The sequence below is a fragment of the Zea mays genome, chromosome 4, assembly GCF_902167145.1.
Source record: "Zea mays cultivar B73 chromosome 4, Zm-B73-REFERENCE-NAM-5.0, whole genome shotgun sequence".
Classification (NCBI taxonomy): Eukaryota; Viridiplantae; Streptophyta; class Magnoliopsida; order Poales; family Poaceae; genus Zea; species Zea mays.
The window spans coordinates 25,043,368-25,063,374 of record NC_050099.1 but is presented as its reverse complement, the minus strand read 5'-3'; the positions used below and the strand labels follow the sequence as shown (position 1 = coordinate 25,063,374).

The following is a 20,007-nucleotide window of genomic DNA, read 5'->3' as shown; positions in this document are numbered from 1 at the left end:
CACCCAGAATTTGGTCGACGGGATGATCCCTTTGAATCATCGCTCGAACTTGGGTTGGAGGTGCCGGTTGCGCTTCTTCCTCCATTACGTTATCATCTTGTGCTCCCCCTTGATCACACGCCTCCTTATGATGAACCTGTTCATCGTCTTGAGTCGGGGGATGCACCATAATTGAGGAAGAGGGTTGATCTTGCTCATCTTGTTCCTGTGGCCGCACTTCTCCAATCGCCATGGTTCGTATAGCGGCTGTCGGAACATCTTCTTCATCTACATCATCACAATCAACAACTTGCTCTCTTGAAGAGCCATTAGTCTCATCAAATACAACGTCGCTAGAGACTTCAACCAAACCCGATGATTTGTTGAAGACTCTATACGCCTTTGTATTTGAGTCATAACCTAGCAAAAACCCTTCTACAGCTTTGGGAGCAAACTTAGAATTTCTACCCTTCTTTACTAGAATGTAGCATTTACTCCCAAATACACGAAAGTACGATACATTGGGTTTGTTACCGGTTAGTAGCTCATATGACGTCTTCTTGAGGAGGCGATGAAGGTAGACCCTGTTGATGGCGTGGCAAGCCGTGTTCACGGCTTCCGTCCAAAAGCACTCGGGGGTCTTGAACTCTCCTAGCATCGTCCTCGCCATGTCGATGAGCGTCCTGTTCTTCCTCTCTACCACACCATTTTGCTGTGGTGTGTAGGGAGCGGAGAACTCGTGCTTGATTCCTTCTTCTTCAAGGAACTCCTCCACTTGAAGGTTCTTGAACTCGGACCCGTTGTCGCTCCTTATCTTTTTCACTTTGAGCTCAAACTCATTTTGAGCCCTCCTGAGGAAGCGCTTGAGGGTCCCTTGGGTTTCAGACTTATCCTGCAAAAAGAACACCCAAGTGAAGCGGGAAAAGTCATCAACAATAACTAGACCATACTTACTTCCCCCTATGCTTAGATAGGCGACGGGTCCGAAGAGATCCATATGCAGCAGCTCCAGGGGTCTTGAAGTGGTCATCACATTCTTGCTGTGATGCGCTCCTCCCACCTGTTTCCCTGCTTGACAAGCTGCACAAGGTCTATCTTTTTCGAAATGAACATTGGTTAGACCTATCACATGTTCTCCCTTTAGAAGCTTGTGGAGGTTCTTCATCCCCACATGAGCTAAGCGGCGATGCCACAGCCAGCCCATGCAAGTCTTAGCCATTAAGCATGCATCTAGACCGGCCTCTTCTTTTGCAAAATCAACTAAATAAAGTTTGCCGTCTAATACACCCTTAAAAGCTAGTGAACCATCACTTCTTCTAAAGACAGACACATCTATATTTGTGAACAGACAGTTATATCCCATATTGCACAATTGACTAACAGATAGTAAATTATATCCTAGTGACTCTACTAAAAACACATTAGAGATAGAGTGCTCATTAGAAATTGCAATTTTACCTAACCCTTTTACCTTGCCTTGATTCCCATCACCGAATATGATTGAATCTTGGGAATCCTTATTCTTGACGTAGGAGGTGAACATCTTCTTCTCCCCCGTCATATGGTTTGTGCATCCGCTATCAATAATCCAGCTTGAACCCCCGGATGCATAAACCTGCAAGGCAAATTTAGGCTTGGGTCTTAGGTACCCAACTCATGTTGGGTCCTACAAGGTTAGTGCAAATATCCTTAGGGACCCAAATGCAAGTTTTGTCTCCCTTGCATTTTGCCCCTAACTTCCTAGCAACAATTTTCTTATCCTTTCTACAAATAGCAAAGGAAGCATTTAAAGCATAATAAATTGTGGAAGGTTCATTCACTACTTTCCTAGGAGCATGAATAGCATTCTTTTTAGACACATGATGAATAGCATTTCTCCTAGACATATTTCTACCATGCATATAGGAAGAACTAGAAGCAAACATGGCATGAGAGTCAAAATCATCAAAAGCATTATAACTCCTATAAGCATTTCTAGTTTGTCTCCTATCATAATACATAAATGCATGGTTCTTTTGCACATTACTAGCCATAGGGGCCTTCCCTTTCTCCTTGGCGGGAATGGGAGCCTTATGGCTTGTTAAGTTCTTGGCTTCTCTCTTGAAGCCAAGTCCATCCTTAATTGAGGGGTGTCTACCAATTGTGTAGGCATCCCTTGCAAATTTTAGCTTATCGAAATCATTCTTGCTAGTCTTAAGTTGAGCATTAAGACTAGCCAGTTCATCATTAAGCTTGGAAATTGAAACTAGGTGTTTACTACAAGCATTAATGTCAAAATCTTTACACCTAGTACAAATTTCAACATGTTCTACACAAGAATTGGATTTATTTGCTACTTCTAATTTAGCATTTAAATCATTGTTGACACCTTTCAAAGTAGAAATGGTTTCATGACAAGTAGATAGTTCAAAAGAAAGCATTTCATTTCTTTTAACCTCTAAAGCATAGGATTTTCGTGCCTCAACAAATTTATCATGCTCTTCATACAACAAATCCTCTTGCTTTTCTAAAAGTATATTCTTTTCATTCAAGGCATCAATTAATTCATTAATTTTGTCTATCTTAGATCTATCTAAGCCCTTGAACAAACATGAATAATCTACTTCATCCTCATCACTAGATTCGTCCTCACTTGAAGAAGCATAGGTAGAGTTGCGAGTACATACCTTCTTCTCCCTTGCCATAAGGCATGTGTGACGCTCGTTGGGGAAGAGGGTTGATTTGTTGAAGGCGGTGGCGGCGAGTCCTTCATTGTCAGAGTCGGATGAGGAGCAATCCGAGTCCCACTCCTTGCCTAGATGCGCCTCACCCTTTGCCTTCTTATAATGCTTCTTCTTTTCCCTCTTGTTTCCCTTTTCCTGGTCACTTTCATTATCAGGACAGTTAGCAATAAAATGACCAAGCTTACCGCATTTGAAGCATGATCGCTTCCCCTTGGTCTTAGTCTTGCTTGGCTGTCCATTGCGACCCTTTAGCACCGTCTTGAAGCGCTTAATGATGAGAGCCATTTCTTCATCATTAAGCCCGGCAGCCTCAATTTGCGCCACCTTGCTGGGTAGCGCCTCCTTGTTCCCTGTGGCTTTGAGAGCAAAAGGTTGCGGCTCGTTGATCGGTCCATTCAAGGCGTCGTCCACATACCTTGCCTCCTTGATCATCATTCGCCCGCTGACGAATTTTCCTAGTACTTCTTCGGGCGACATTTTGGTGTACCTGGGATTCTCACGAATATTATTCACCAAATGAGGATCAAGAACGGTAAAGGACCTGAGCATTAGTCGGACGACGTCGTGGTCCGTCCATCGCGTGCTTCCGTAGCTCCTTATTTTGTTGACAAGGGTCTTGAGCCGGTTGTATGTTTGAGTTGGCTCCTCGCCCCTTATCATCGCGAACCGTCCAAGCTCGCCCTCCACCAACTCCATTTTGGTGAGCAAGGTAGCGTCATTTCCCTCATGAGAGATCTTGAGGGTATCCCAGATTTGCTTGGCGTTATCCAAGCCACTCACTTTATTATATTCATCCCTGCACAATGAGGCTAGAAGAACAGTAGTAGCTTGTGCATTCTTATGGATTTGCTCATTAATGAATATAGGACTATCCGAACTATTAAAGTGCATTCCACTATCTACAATCTCCCATATGCTAGGATGGAGAGAGAATAGGTGACTACGCATTTTGTGGCTCCAAAATCCGTAGTCCTCCCCATCAAAGTGTGGGGGCTTGCCGAGTGGAATGGAAAGCAAATGTGAATTTGAACTATGCGGAATACGAGAGTAGTCAAAAGAAAAGTTAGAATTAACCGGTTTCCTTTGTTTGTCGTAGTCGTCGTCCTTTTGGGAAGAAGAGGACTCATCGCTGTCGTAGTAGACGATCTCCTTGATGCGTCTTGTCTTCTTCTTCTTCCCATCTCTTCGCTTGTGGCCCGAGCCCGAGTCATTGGACTTGTCATCCCTTGGCTCGTTGACGAAGGACTCCTTCTCCTTGTCGTTGATCACAATTCCCTTCCCCTTAGGATCCATCTCTTCGGGCGGTTAGTCCCTTTCTTGAAGAGAACGGCTCCGATACCAATTGAGAGCACCTAGAGGGGGGGGGGTGAATAGGTGATCCTGTAAAAACTTAAACTTATAGCCACAAAACTTGATTAGGTGTTAGCACAGTTTATGCCAAGTGGCTAGAGAGGAGTCAAAACACAATAACCACAAGAATCCAATCACAGAGATGACACAGTGGTTATCCCGTGGTTCGGCCAAGTACAAAACTTGCCTACTCCACGTTGTGGCGTCCCAACGGACGAGAGTTGCACTCAACTCCTCTCAAGTGATCCAATGATCAACTTGAATACCACGGTGTTCTTGCTTTTCTTTTCTCAATCCCGTTTGCGAGGAATCTCCACAACTTGGAGCCTCTCGCCCTTACAAAAGATGTTCACAGAGAATCACAGAGCAAGGGAGGGATTAGCAACTCACACACGACACAAAGATCACAGCGAATACGCACACACAAGACCCAGACTTGAGCTCAAAAGACTAGCACACTAGAACGGAGCTCAAATCACTAGAATGTCGAACAAGTGCGCGAGATTGATGTGTGAGTGATCAAGAGTGCTCAAGGAATACTTGGTATACTCCTCCATGCGCCAAGGGGTCCCTTTTATAGCCCCAAGGCAGCTAGGAGCCGTTGGGAACAAATCTGGAAGGCCATCTTTGCCTTCTGTCTCGTGGCGCACCGGACAGTCCGGTGCACACCGGACACTGTCCGGTGCCCGATTTGTTTCCATAAAAAGCGAAGCCGACCGTTGCCGACCGTTGCAGATCTGGCGCACCGGACAGTCCGGTGCACACCGGACAGTCCGGTGCTTCCTTCCGACCGTTGGCTCGGCCACGTGTCGCGCGCCGATCGCGCGGCCGACCGTTGGCCCGGCCGACCGTTGGCTCACCGGACAGTCCGGTGCACACCGGACAGTCCGGTGAATTTTAGCCGAAGTCGCCGGAGAAAAAACCCGAGAGCGGCCTCTTCGGTCGAGGCAGCCTGGCGCACCGGACACTGTCCGGTGCACCACCGGACACTGTCCGGTGCACCACCGGACAGTCCGGTGCCCCAGACCGAAGCAGCCCCTTGGCTGTACACAGCCAAGTCTTCTCTTCTCTTCTTCTATCTGTTTCTAACACTTAGACAAATATATTAGTACACAAAACCAATGTACTAAGGCTTAGAAACATACCTTAACTTGTGATTTGCACTTTGATCATCCTTGGGCATATTTTCACATTTAAGCACTTGTGTTTGCACTCAATCACCAAAATACTTAGAAATGGCCCAAAGGCACATTTCCCTTTCACTTGATCATCATTCGCCCGCTTACGAACTTTCCAAGGATCTCCTCAGGCGTCATCTTCGTGTACCTAGGATTCTCACGAATATTGTTCACAAGATGTGGATCAAGTACAGTAAAGGACCTTAGCATTAGTCGGACGACGTCGTGGTCCGTCCATCGCGTGCTTCCATAGCTCCTTATCTTGTTGACGAGGGTCTTGAGCCTGTTGTAAGTCTGGGTTAGCTCCTCCCCTCTTATCATCGTGAATCTCCCGAGTTCGCCTTCCACCAACTCCATCTTGGTGAGCATGGTGACGTCGTTCCCCTCATGTGAGACCTTGAGGGTGTCCCAGATCTGCTTGGCATTGTCCAAGCCGCTCACCTTATGGTACTCGTCCCTGCATAATGAGGCTAACAACACAGTAGTAGCTTGTGCATTTTTATGAATCTGTTCATTGATAAACAAAGGACTATCCGAGCTATCAAATTTCATTCCATTCTCGACTATCTCCCATATGCTAGGATGGAGAGAGAACAAGTGACTACGCATTTTGTGACTCCAAAATCCGTAGTCCTCTCCATCAAAGTGAGGAGGTTTGCCAAGAGGAATGGAAAGCAAATGTGCATTTGAGCTATGCGGAATACGAGAATAATCGAAAGAGAAGTTTGAGTTAACCGTCTTCTTTTTCTCGTAGTCGTTGTCGTCGTCCTTTTGGGAAGAAGAGGACTCGTCGCTGTCGTCGTAGTAGACGATCTCCTTGATGCGCCTCGTCTTCTTCTTCTTTCCATCTTTTCATTTGTGGCCCGAGCCCGAGTCGGTAGGCTTGTCATCTTTAGGCTCGCTGACGAAGGACTCCTTCTCCTTATCATTGATCACAATCCCCTTGCCCTTAGGATCCATCTCTTCGGGCGATTAGTCCCTTTCTTGAAGAGAACGTCTTTGATACCAATTGAGAGCACCTAGAGGGGGGGTGAATAGTTGATCCTGTAAAAACTTGATTAGGAGTTAGCACAATTACGCCAAGTGGCTAGAGAGGAGAGCTTGCACAACACGATAACCACAAAGAGATCAACACAGAGATGGCACAATGGTTTATCCCGTGGTTCGGCCAAGTCCAACACTTGCCTAGTACACGTTGTGGCGTCCCAACGGACGAGGGTTGCAATCAACCCCTTTCAAGCGGTCCAATGACCCACTTGAATACCACGGTGTTTTGGTTTCACTTTACTATATCCCGCTTGCGAGGAATCTCCACAACTTGGAGCCTCTCGCCCTTACACTTGATGTTCACAAAGAAGCATGGAGTAAGGAAGGGATGAACAACGCACACAAGACACGAAATCAGAGTATCAACACGCACACAAGTCGCAACAAGAGCTCACAACACAACTCAGCGAGTTCACAACTCAAATGGAGCTCTAATTGCTATCGCAAAGAATCAAATGCGCGGAATCGAAGTCTTGGTGCTTAGGAATGCTTAGAGAATGCTTGGTGTACTCCTCCATGCGCCTAGGGGTCCCTTTTATATCCCCAGGGCAGCTAGGAGCCGTTGAGTGCATTCTAGGAAGGCAATTCTTGCCTTCTGTCGCCTGGCGCACCGGACACTGTCCGGTGCGGATTTCTTTCCTTCTTTGGCGAAGCCAACCGTTGGCGCTTGGGAGCCGTTGGCGCACCGGACACTGTCCGGTGCACACCGGATAGTCCGGTGCCCCCTTCCGACCGTTGGCTCGGTCACGTGTCTAGCGTGGATCGCGCGGCCGACCGTTGGCTCACCGGACAGTCCGGTGCACACCGGACAGTCCGGTGAATTATAGCCGTATGCCGTTAATCACTTCCCGAGAGCAGCAAGTTCGCCTGAGCCAGCCTGGCGCACCGGACACTGTCCGGTGCACCTAGACAGAGCTGACTTTGGCTGAACAAAGCCATCTTTAATTTCAACTTGATTTTTCCTGTTTCCAGCACTTAGACACAATACATTAGTCTCTAAAACAATGTACTAAGTTTGAGAAACATACCTTTATACTTGATTTGTATTTTGTCCACCATTTAACACTTAGGCACTTGTGTTGGACACTAAATCACCAAAATACTTAGAAATGGCCCAAGGGCACATTTCCCTTTCACATGCATTATATAAATCTTGACCGGTTTGATATAAGGAAAGACGTGTTGCATAATCGCGTAAATAAAGGGACAATTACGGTTTGAGGAGCATTAGTAAAAGGAAATAAATTTTAATTTACAGTCGCAGTTCGCGGGTTCTGCTTGGGCGGATTCCAGCGTAAAACGTGAGCTAAAACAGCGTAAATGAGTACGGAATTTAGCGTAAATCATATATCTGTTTTGTAACAGCAAACGAATCCCAAAATTACGGCGTGAAAATCGCGTGCACCCAATCGTGCGCGGGTTCTGGCTAGGGCACATTCCGGCGTAAAATGTGAGCTAAAACAGCGTAAATGAATACGAAATTTAGCGTAAATCATATATCTATTTTGTAACATCAAACGGGGCCCAAAATTACGGCGTGAAAATCGCATGCAGCCGATCGTGCTAGGGTTCTGGCTCGGGTGGATTTAATCATAAAACATGAATCGACATAACGTAAATGAATACGAAATTTACGTAAATTATAGACCTATTTCGTAACAGCGAATAGGGTCCGAAAATTATGGCGTGAAAATTGATCACGTTCGATCGTGCACGGATTTTGGCTTGGTCAAATTTCAGCGTAAAATGTGAACCAAACAGCGTAAATGGGTACAAATTTTATCGTACATCATCAATCTATTTCGTAACGACGAATGTGGCCTAAATTACGACGTGAAAATCGCGCTTCGATCGTGCTCGGGTTCTAGGTCAGGTGGATTTAAGCGTAAAACGTGATGCGAAACAGAGTAAATGGATACGAATTTTAGCGTAAAGCAATGATCTGTTTTGTAACGACGAATGTGTCACTTGCTTTTTAGTGGAAGCGTAAAATGCAATAAGAGCTATCGTAAAATTTTGTTTGAAAATGTATAAATCACGATGATCATAGACGACATGATGACGACGTAGATGCCCCTGAGCGCCGCCGACTCCTTGACGCGCTTGAGCAGCTCGTACCCGATCATCCCAGGCATCCAGTAGTCGGTGATGATCATGCTAACGTCGGGGAGCAGGCCCATCGCGAGCAACTCTAGCGCGCGCGTCGCCGACTTCAAGGCGGTTACCCTGTACCTGGAGCCGCGCAGGATCCTAGCGATCGCGGCGCGGTCCACGGATTTGTCGTCCACCGCCAGCATGTGCTTCTCCAGCTTTGACGCGTCCACGGGCACCACCGCCTTCCTGCTGTCGTTGGCCTTGGGTGCAAGGGACGACGCCACAGATGCTGGAGCGGCGGCGGCGGTGGCCATCGCAGAGACGGACGGGACAACCGCCGTTGTCGCCGGGCCTAGGGTGCGCTGTCGTCGTCCGTCCGCTTCGACAGCGTCGTCACCGCTTGCCCGCCTGCCTCGGAGCGTCGTTGTCGCTCGTTCCTGGTGGAGCGCCGCCGTCGGTCGCCTGCCTCGAGGCGACACCGCTGCTAGCTCCCAGGATCACCGCCGCTCGCACAGCCGAGGGAACCGCCGCCGCCGCTAAAACCTAATCCCTGGCGGCGTGGGGGTGTTTTTATAGTGGCGGCGTGGGACTGAATAATTGTGAGCGCGTGGGCCGGAACGTGGGCCCGATGCACGTAATATGCGCAGACTATATTTGCATAAACTGATACACACATCAGCATAACTCGTATTATAATTTAGCGTAAGCACATTTAGGTACAATAAGCCAAAAAATGTCCGGTGCGATCTGCGCCCCTGGTCGGGGCTTCCTGTAGTTAAATAGAGCCTAGGGCTCTAAATACTATATAAATACTACATATATATATATATATATATATATATATATATATATATATATATATATAATGCACTAAGCTCACCCTCTATGGTTGACCTCATCAATATGTTATGTTTGCACAACCTCCATTGGATAGTGGCTCCTCCATGAGTAAAGACATAGCCTATTGTTGCCGTTAACGTTATCGCATCAACATTAAGAATCCAATTAGAATCACAATATCCCTCAAGTACCTTATGATACCTAGAATAGTGAAATCCATATCTCATTATAACACTCAAATAGTGCCTAACTCTCTCAAGTTCAAGCAAAAGATCATCTCCTGGATTAACAATAAACTAGATCAATTTGTTAATCGTAAAGGAGGTATCAGGTTGAGTAGCACCAGCTAAGACTGTCTCCGGTAGAGTGTGCAAAATAGGGGACGAGTAACTGTAGATGACACTATTTAAGACTGTTTGTAGATAAAAGTTTAAAATATGAAATGAGATAGAAGATCTGTCGGAGATAGCCTAAGTACATGTGTGAACCAATTATCTCTAATACTACTTCAATTGATCTCTTTTTCATCCAAAAGCTTTTACCACCACCACACACTCAATTGTCACCGTAGAGGGTATGAAATCCATGTATTTGCTCTATATAATCTTCTGAATTACGTATTTAGGCATTAAAAGTTGTCAACTGCGCAAAAATAGAGCTCACCGAGTACTTTTTAATATAACGTTCGTTTTAATTAAACATCAAATCAGAAAATAGTTTTCCGTGTAGTCTCACTCTATCCAATCATTTTTGGAATCAGGAGCCATTTCAAGCCACAAATCAATTCCCAAATAATGCTCGTTTCTGCAATTTTGCTCCCTCTTGATTTTTTTACCAAGTTTAACGGACTCGTCTTATTTAAAAAACTACATAATTGTTGTTGATTTTTATTATGATACCATTTATCATATAATATGGGTTTATTTTTTTATTTTTTTTCACAAAAGTTTAAATAAACGAGCCAGTTAAATTTAGTGAAAAAGTCAAAAATTGGAATAGAGGATAGAACGGACAGTGTTTGTATCTAGAACCATGTCCGAGTTCTTCTAACTATGAAATGACATTGTCACATTCGGTTTTTGAATAGTTATTTTGTCCATTCATGCATATCTGGTCACAGAAATCAATCAAAAATGTCTCTCCCGATGAATTATTCACCGTCAAAATATTGTTCGATCGAAACATCAAATCGCCGTGGAAAAGAACGTGAGTATGGCAGAGCAACAGCTAAGGCTGGCCTCGATGAGTTAATCAAGAGCAGGCAATGGATGACGACACGGGTTTGAAGGCGAACTGGGACGGCGAGGCGTAGGAGAACTTGACGGCGTACTCCGGGCCCATGCCGATGGGGCGCCCGCCGTTGAGGGTGCAGAGCTTGCCGTCCACGCTGAGCACGCCCGGGTCGACGGCCACGGAGGAGCTGAACCCGTCACACGCCAGCTTGACGTTCGCCTGTGTGCAGATGCACCGGTTCTCCACCGTCACCGCGTAGACGTTCGCCTTCGAGGGCACCGCGGTCTGCGTTACGGCGAGGTCTGAGAGGCTGCAGGCACCTGCGGCTGCGCATCCTGCTCGCTCAAACAGGCATGTGTTCATGACTCATCACTTCATCAGGGGTGCGGTGGTATAGGGAGAGAAGAGCTGTTTGTGTGGAAGAAGACGGTGTACCTGGGTTGCAAACGGTGAATAGCAGCAGCAAGAGCGCGATGTTCTTCGCCATCTTCGAGGTCTCCATTTGTTTTCTGTGGTTTCTGTGGCGCTCTTAGCCACCTATTTATACACCAGCTGCCGAGCGTTTTCAGAATGTAATGTAATACGCGAAGATCATGGAGCTGCAAGAAATTAGTAGGCAATCAAATTCAAATCGCGTATTAAATTAGGCAAAATTTGCGGCAATGAGGCTATTCATGCAGAAACCTCCTTGTTAAGAATTGTATTAGTGATGGAAAGATTGAAACCTGCTCTCTTATGGCAAAAATCCGTTGCTGCAACCTGCTCTCTTACTCTTACGGCATCATTTACATAATAATATTTCGATTTTGTGTTCTATGAGTCTAAAGTTTGATTTTTCCTAACAAATTAATTTTCAATATGTGACGCACATTTCAGCAAGAAATTGAACTCACTTCTACATGAGCCTATTTACGTTATTGTTCAGTCGAACAGGCACAAGCGTCCCTGATGGAGCGCAACTCGGTGGCCGCATCCGCCACGAGCGGCACTCCCCGCGTGCAGCAGCTGAGCGCGACCCTCACAGCAGAGACAAGGCAGCCGCGTTCCCAGACATGCGCGCCGCCGCCGTCGGAGCCGCAGGGCACATGGCCATCGCACCCTTGGACGACCGGCACCAGAGCCCAACCAACCATGACCAATGCTAGCTAAGTCAGAACTGGGGGAAAACACACCCCAGCGGGTTACATCTAACCACGCTTCCCAAAGAAACTCAAACTTTTAAACCGGGCGAGAGTTCTACATCATCCGGTCACCAGGTGAACTGAACATAATCAGAAAGAGCATCACCATTAACAGTTCCAAAAGGTAGATGTTTGTCCAAAAGAACAGCAAGAAGCCGCTATCCACGGGAGCAATGACACAAATCAGCCACACATGCGTCTATCCACCAATCTTCATCCAAAATTTCGGTTGAAAAATTCTTTAACCAGTTTTCGGATTTACAAGTTTCCTTCCTCCAGCGTCCTTTCATCTTTGTCTGGATCAGGACCCAAACATTCATCCAAAAGCAGCACACGAGAAAAATAGTATTAATGTATAATGTGTTTTTGTCATTGAAACATACATCATTTCTAACCCTCTAGAGGGTCCAAAGTACCGCACTCCAGCCCACCACTACAAAAGGTTTCAACAATTCTTTTTATATTTATAAATCTAATCTCCAAACATATTTTCAGCATTTTTGGCATGATATGTATGTTCATCGCTATACTGATCACCCTCCAAGTGAAAGAAGCGATTTGACAATCTAAGAAAATATGTTGTGTGGTTTCCAAACAACCACACCAGTAGCAGTTAAGGTTTCCTTTCCAATTTCTGTTTTTAGGTTTTCATTTGATAAAATTATATTCTTTATTACAAGCCACAATAAAACTTGTATTCTTTGGGGGATCCTGGCCTTCCAAATAAACCAGAAAGGAACCTTATCCAAAGAACTCCTACATTTGAGATTAATGGATTCAACAGAAAATCATTTTTTATTGATAGTCCAGATAGTTTTATCTCTTGAGTCATCAAGATTAATGCCATTACATATGTTTTTCAAATCCTCCAACAACCGAGCACTTTCTCCATGTAACCTTCTTCTAAATATTAGAGAATCATAATTATCAGAAAGAGCCATATTCACAGTTATCTCTTTATTCAAAGAAAGCTCAAATAATAATCTTTTAAATCTGACTGAAAAGGGGGAATCACCAATCCAAACCTCATTCGAGAAACTGGTAGAATTTCCATTTCCAATTTTTTACTATTCTTGTAGAACAGATCTTTCACATCAAGGATCCCTTTCCAAAATTGGGACCGTCCTTGCTTCTTCATTTGTAAACTCATCGGTTTGTCTTTCATATATTTTTTTCCTCACCACAATCTGCCAGAGACCCTCTTGGTTTTCTAATTTCCAGATGCATTTAGTCAAAAGACTAATACCATGCATCTGAGATCAAGAATTCCCAAACCACCTCAATTTTTAGGTGTACAAACAGTTTCCCATCCAACCAGATGATACTTTTTGTATTTTTTCCTTCTTGCCACAAAAGTCTTTTTCTGTATATATCCATTTTTTAGAACTGTGGAGGGCGCAAAAAACACAGATAACATGTATAAAGGAATGTTGCATAAACTGATGTTGATTAAGGTTAATCTCCCACCCAGGCTAAGGAATCTTCCTTGCCAAACCCCAAGTTTTTTTCAAAATTTTCTTACATTTGGGTCCATTGGGAGATTTTAAGAATCTTATCACTAATGGGCAGTTTTCTAATGGGGCAGTTTTCTAATGGGGCAGGTAAAACTTTAGAGTAAAAGTCACTTTTCTCAATGGCATCACCAAAGCAAAAAAATCACTATTGTGAAAGTTGATCTTAAGGCCTGACATCAGTTCAAATAAGATTAGGACGTATTTAAGATTGCTAGCATACTCCATGTTATCTTGAAGGAGAAGAATTGTATCATCAGCATACTGGAGACAAGTACAACCTTTATCAATGATGTGGGGGATCAAACCTCCTAGCAGCCCTCTTTCTAGAGCTTTTTTGATTAAGCAAGCTAAACCATCAGTAGCCACATTAAAAAGAAGGGGGAGAAGAGGTCTCCTTGTCTAACCCCTTTGTGAGTTGGGAAGAAAGGGCCAATTTTGTCATTTGTTCTGATAGCCACTTTACCACCCCTGATAGGTTTCATGACCCAATCTCCCCATTTCTCCCCAAAACCTTTTTCTCCATCATTTTGTAAAGGAAATGCCAATTTACTTTGTCATAAGCTTTTTCAAAGTCTATTTTCAACATAATTCCATTTTGCTTTTTCCTTTTTACTTCATGAACAATCTCATGTAAAGCCACTACACAATCTAAAATATGTCTGTTTTTGATAAACCCAAATTGATAATTGCTTATCACCTTATCAATACAAGAAGCCAACCTGTTGTTAAGCACTTTAGTTATAATCTTGTAACTGACATTTAACAAGTAGATAGGCCTGAAATTTTTCATATCCATGGGTTTGACAATTTTTGGAATTAGAGAAACCAATCCATAATTAAGTCTTTCTATGGGAAAATTTCCCATAAAGAAGTCTTGAAACATGTTGTATATGTCAATTTGGATATGGCATCAGGACCTGGAGAATTGTTTTGTTTCAGATTATCCACTACCATCTTAATTTCTTCCATTGAGAAAGCGGAAGTGAGGAAATGTCTATCCTCATGTTCAAGTTTCTCCATGAGTAACTCATTTATAGCAATGGAACATAAAGTTGGAGGCCCAAATAAGTCCCTAAAGTACTTAGTAGCCACCAGATTTATTCCATCTTCATCTGTAACCATATTTCCATTGTCCTTTAGTGCAATAATTCTCATTCTTCTCCTATTTCCATTTGCTTTGAGATGGAAATATTTGGTATTCTCATCACCTTAACAATATTATGAGATATATTTATAAGGAATGTTTATTTTAAGGTGGGTTTTAAAAACCCATGGGTTTGCGGGTATGGGTAGTGGAAGAACAAATTCATGCCCACGTACCCGTTGGGTTTTCATTTGAACGCATTAACAAACCCATGGGTAGAGAAATTGACCCAAACTCATACCTTAATAGAGCAAAAACCCACCGGGTTTCAGATAGCGGGTACCCATTGCCATCTCTAAGCGTGCACGACCGAGGCGCGCCTGCGCGCGGCGGCTTTACGAAGGTGGCGCGTAGGTTCACGAACGAAACGTCCGGCGAGCGAGGCAGCGGGCGGGGAGCGAGGCAGTTGGTTTTTCGTCACTATCAATTTGTTCCCGGATAGCGCTACCTGACCAAGGTTGGTGAGGCCAGAGACGTCAGAGGGAAGCGGGCCGTCTAGCTGGTTGTGAGACAAGTCCATGGCGGTAGGGGCCTGCATGGCGGACGACAAGGATGGCAGGCTGAAATTTCCCTGGGGACGTGGCCGGTGACGGCATTGCCCGAGAGGTTGAGCGACGTTAGGTGGGTCAGGTTGGCTAGAGTGTCAAAGATGGACCCACTCAGCGCATTACTGCTCAGATCAAGCTCCAGCAGTTGGGTGAGGTCACCGATGGAGGATTGGATTGGCCCCGTGAGAGCTGGTTCTTCTCGAGGATGAGGGACTCGAGGTACGTGAGGTTGCCGACGGTTGCGGAGACCGTGCTGGTGAGCCCGAGGCCGGAGATGTTCAGCGAGGCCGCCGCCATGATCGTCACGGCCTAGATGCACAGGCGCGCGGCGCAGGCCTACTTGTGTGAGATTCTGCGTGGTTTCTCCTTTCTCGTGTGTGCTGATTACAAGGGTGCTGCCGCAGGCAGCTGCAGCCAGTGGCCGAGCAGGACCCAAAAATAAAGTATGGCAGTGGACAATGACGACTTCCTCTAAAAATCTCGAACTATAATCCTTTGTTCCTTGCTGACTCACTTCTTCTCAATTTCTAATCCTCAATTCCTCACTATCATTGGCTCACTTTCTCAATATCGTGCATTGTGCTATGTGGTGCACATACAAGCACACAACCTCACTGCTTCAATAGGATGGGAGGCGCCGAGGCTGCGACCTGCGAGGCACAGTCGAGCTCGGGCAATCGCCAACCGGCCACGGTCCATGGATGTGCTCGGGCAGCCAGGGGAGGGTCGCGGCGAGGTGCGGTCCAACGGACAAGCTCCGGTAGCCAGCGACAGGAGCTGTGTGCTCAGGGCCATTCTTGACTGTTTGAGGGTATAAGGCGAAACCTAATATGGAGGCCCCATCCACCCATGTATATATATAATTAGAAACACATACTTCCTCCATTCCAATTTATAATTCGTTTAACTTTTTTACCCTAAGTTTGACCGGCTCGTTTTATTCAAAAAAATCATATTTATTATTAATTTTTACTGTAATATCGTTTATCATATAATATATTTTAAGTATGGCTTCGAATTTTTCATTTTTTCGCAAAAACTTTGAATAAGACGAGTCAATCAAACTCACCAGAAAAAAGTCAAACGAATTATAAATTAGGATAGATGGAGTATTATTTATCACTATCTTAATGGGATGATCAGAAATAAAAGCAAATTAAACTAATTAAAAACAAATAAAGGTACCACAAATATCCTTTAGGTAAGCATGAATTTACCTTCCAAGCGGACAGCGGCAGGCAACGCGACACGCAGATGGCTGCGGTGGGTGGCCGGGCGCGCAGGCACAGGCGTCCAGGTCCAACCGTCTACGGGCACGTAGGCACAGTGGCAGGAGCAGGCCGATCAAGCGATCACCGATCGCCAAGGCAGGGCGGGCAGGCGCTAAGCGTAGGCGGCGCAACCAAGATCCAACTTCCAGTCCAAGAGAGCAGCGCGGGGTTTGTGTAATTGTGTTCGATACGCAGACACAGTCTTCCAGTGAAAAGGCTGACGAGCAAGGCAGATGCCTATGTTTTTTGGAGGGTGGGGGCCCATGTCTTGGGGGGGCATGGCACCCCTCGCACCCCCTAGGTCCGGGCCTGTGTGTTGTGCGCGACTGCGCGGGGCTGGTTGGCTGCAGCGTGTCGAGCATAGAGCTAGCGACTGGTGGCCGCCGAGAAGCTGGACAATTGGTGGTTATGGGCGATATCCGCCGCCGGCCGCGGAGTAGGGAGACAGACGCGCACAAGCTTGGCGACTTGGCGTGCGGGGTGCACCTGCTGATAGACCCGGCTACTAGAGAAATTAGGTTTTACACATCTAGTGAGCGGGGCTGAGGTATGGTACAGGCCATACTTGGTCATAACGGGCCCTTCGTCCCTGGCTGCAGCTGCTGATTTACTGCAGAGAGCAGGCATGCGTGGTGTCTGCTCTGGTTTCAGAGCTGTGCCGAAAAGTCCTGCAAAAACTCTTCATCAATTTGAGAGGCGACTTCGTGGTACACTTTTCTTGACAGAATGACAGCGACCATAACTGTGAGTGGCTTTTGCCCCATGAGTAGCGTACCAAAGCTAAACTGTTCTCGCTGTCCATTGTTTGACCGTTTCCCTTCCTGGTGATTTCACATACCAGCCAATTCTTCAATGGCACCAACAGTCAAACACGGACTGAAGCCGACCGCGGAGTTGATGGCGGCGAGAATTCGGTTCTGATGATATCATCCTTTGATCGTTCTTGCTGGCTTTGCTGTACGTACCCAAACGAGAGGACTGGCTGGCTGAGCATGGTCCTGAATGTTTCAGTTTTTTTTCTGATTCGAGCCGCTAGACACTGCTAAGGGCTTGTTCGGTTAGCTCTCGATACATGTGGATTGAGTGAGATTGGATGAGTTTGAATCCTAAACAAGTCAAACTTCTTAAGAATTTTTTCCAATCCCATCCGATCCATGTGTATTGGAAATAACCGAACAAGGCCTAAATGTTCAGCTTTTCAGCGAGCTTCTATAAAATTTATTTAATAAAAACCGTCAAAAATTGACGTGAACACATAATCGACTGAGTCGTCGTGACAGTACGAATCCGTCACTTTCTAGATCCTAAACCTTATAGACCCTTTCATATTTCCATAAGGCGTGTTTGAGAGCAAATGGATTAAAGAGGGATTGAGGGCATGTTCGATTAACAAGGGATTGGAGAGGATTAAATCTTTTTTTAGTCAAAATTGAATAGAATGGAATTTAATTCCCTTCAATCACTATGCAACCGAACAAGACTTGAAGGGCTAAAATCGTCTCGCTATTTAAAATTGAATACCGAGACTTGGCTGTTTGGACTGCTGCAGCTACAATTCATAGAGACAAAAATACTGTAGAAGCAGTATAAGAACATCTCAAAGAGAGACTCCTAAATTTGGGTCCTAACAAACAAAATACGAGCTGGTTTAAATTATTTAGGACCTACAAATTCGTTGTACTCCCAACAGTAACTCCTATAATCACGTTATTTAGTTAATCCTAGCCTTTCTGTCGTTTTTGGCGGCAACGTTCTCTCATTTTCCGCTGGGCAGCAGTCGGCTCTTCCTGATTATTTGCCAAGCTTGATGTCTGACAAAATAAAGAATTAAATGACAAGTAAACTTCAGCATCTTGGCATTTGTTCCTCATTATTTGCCAAAGCTTGTTGTCTGACAAAATAAAGGATTAAATGTCAAATATACGTGCTCATCAGCATATTGGCATTTGCTCTCATGCGACGAGCCAACTTCAGTAGCATCAGCATCTAGAATAAGCCTTCACTTGTCTTGTCCTCTTATAAAACATGTTCCAAAGAAATCCTTCTTTTCTGCTGACGGAGAAAGAGTGATAAACGAAGCCTCCATGCTGCACAGAGTGGTGAGTGGGAACCGGAAGGAAGGCGCTCCGTCGGGAGGGAGGCGTCGGGGAGTAGGCGGACATTTTCTTGCAATGTAACCAAAAAAATTATTGCATCGGAAAGGAATAGGACCCATCAGGCCGAGGTGTTATATTTGCCACCTCATGCTTGATGTGCTATATTAATTTGTTGAAACTTTATAAAATATCAACTTTTTTGGAAGCTATTTTGTAGTATCAACTCCTATATTTCAAAAAAGAATTTCAGTTTGAGGCCTCTCTTGAAGATGCTCTAAGCTGGTACAAATTAAAGCCAAACAAACAGAGATTAGCCATAATAGTGCTTGCATTTCCTCTGCAGGGATTATCATGGCTATTGGGGCAATTCCATGGGTTCCATCATCAAAATTACGATAATGAAACATGCAAATGCATTGCGACGTGTTTACTAAACTAAATAATGATCTAACTATTTTTAATGGATTTAATTGGATTTGACCAACCTTATCAAATAAAATTCAAGAGACATAATAAATGGTAGTGTTATGCTAATACGAAGGAAATTAACACAAGTTAAATGGGAACATGTAACCATGCAACCAATACATAAAACTGGGAGGTAAGAGAACCTTTTAAAAACTATTTTGTTTCAAAACAACTCTTCCATCTCCTCAAAATATTTTTAAAAGGTTCTCTCACCTCCAAGTCTGTGTATTGGTTGTATAGTTGCATCAATGTGTATGATTTATACCTGATATGTTCCTAACTTAAATTGCATGGTGTCTTTTTCTACATGTTGTGAGCTTAAGAAAGGTATAAGGCCAGTCATACACTGGCACACACAACTCAATTGACTAGGTATAACATGAATGATACAATGACAATGAAGTTGCGAGCTGTGTGAAGCCAACAATTTTTTTAGCTTCAAACTCAAAATGAGAAAGGTAACAACGAGAAGTGAAGAACCAAAGGATAGAATAAGAGTAATTTTACTCTAGTACTAGTAAGATAGATAAGCAAGTTGAGAAATGGAAGACATTTTTAATTTTAATAATAACTACAGATAAGTTTTCTCTTGTACTAGTAATTGGACCATCATTTTTAATTCTTATAAGACCTTGTGAAAAGAAACAACAACTAAAACACTACAACACATATTCATCGACTCCATACTGTCTAAGCAATGGACAACAATAACAGTTATATTATTATTTTTCGTTATAATTAATGACATTCCAAGTAATATAAAGAAACTATCTAAATATGTATAATAATTACCTATAGCTATAGAAAAATACAAAACAAAACCTTGACATTTTACCTTAAAATTGAGGAGAAAGGAACGACATGATGCAGACATGTGGTAGGGTGATCTCGACCCGTCGCCAGGGCCACACCCTCCATGGAAGACTACTCGGCCTCAAAGCTGCGCTTGTCTGCACGATAGAGAAAGAACTCATCCTCCAATCCATCAAGTAGGGACGAGGCTAGGTTGCATTCAGTTTGAAGGGAGTGTGGACCAGAATCGTGATAGGAGTTCGTCAACTAGGAATAGGTGGTGGTTGAGTTTTTTGGCCAGCCATCGACCATTAACTCACCGACGCCACCTAGAAACCATGGGTTGTAGACCACTATCTCCACAACCACCTTCACTGTAAAGTTATTCTTGATCCAAGGAGATATGGTGGATTCAAAGTTGATTGCTCCTTAATAGTTCTTTCTAGTTTGGAGATAAGGCCAAATAGAGAATCGACTAGTGAACATTAGTTTAACGAGGGATATCTGTGCGAAGGGATGTGAGAAGGAAGCATTCACAATAGTGCTCAG

The 20,007-nt window shown here is 44.4% G+C and overlaps 2 protein-coding genes and 1 long non-coding RNA gene across 3 annotated transcripts; all 3 read right to left on the bottom strand.

Annotated features, from left to right (window-relative positions):
- Positions 1 to 8,280: 8,280 nt before the first annotated feature.
- LOC109945690 (two-component response regulator ORR6-like) lies at positions 8,281 to 8,685 on the bottom strand. The gene has a single exon (XM_020552010.1). It carries the CDS (start codon positions 8,683 to 8,685, stop codon positions 8,281 to 8,283), a length of 405 nt encoding a protein of 134 aa, XP_020407599.1.
- A 1,645-nt stretch (positions 8,686 to 10,330) lies between these two features.
- On the bottom strand, positions 10,331 to 11,038 carry LOC103652957 (Beta-13-N-Acetylglucosaminyltransferase family protein). Its single transcript, XM_008679939.3, has 2 exons — positions 10,880 to 11,038; positions 10,331 to 10,779 (listed from the first exon to the last, which is right to left on the bottom strand). The coding sequence occupies exons 1-2, from the start codon at positions 10,944 to 10,946 to the stop codon at positions 10,463 to 10,465; spliced, it is 384 nt and encodes a 127-aa protein (XP_008678161.1). The 5' UTR covers positions 10,947 to 11,038; the 3' UTR covers positions 10,331 to 10,462.
- A 6,891-nt stretch (positions 11,039 to 17,929) lies between these two features.
- Positions 17,930 to 19,753, bottom strand: LOC111591299 (uncharacterized). The gene is made up of 2 exons (XR_002750456.1): positions 19,502 to 19,753; positions 17,930 to 18,267 (listed from the first exon to the last, which is right to left on the bottom strand). It is a non-coding gene; the product is annotated as an uncharacterized lncRNA (long non-coding RNA).
- Between the last annotated feature and the right edge of the window lie 254 nt (positions 19,754 to 20,007).

Coding starts and splice junctions, on each gene's coding strand:
- LOC109945690 (XM_020552010.1), bottom strand. CDS start 8,685: ATGGCCACCGCCGCCGCCGCTCCAGCATCTGTGGCGTCGTCCCTTGCA.
- LOC103652957 (XM_008679939.3), bottom strand. CDS start 10,946: ATGGAGACCTCGAAGATGGCGAAGAACATCGCGCTCTTGCTGCTGCTA. Junction 10,780..10,879: donor ATTCACCGTTTGCAACCCAG/GTACACCGTCTT, acceptor TTGAGCGAGCAG/GATGCGCAGCCGCAGGTGCC.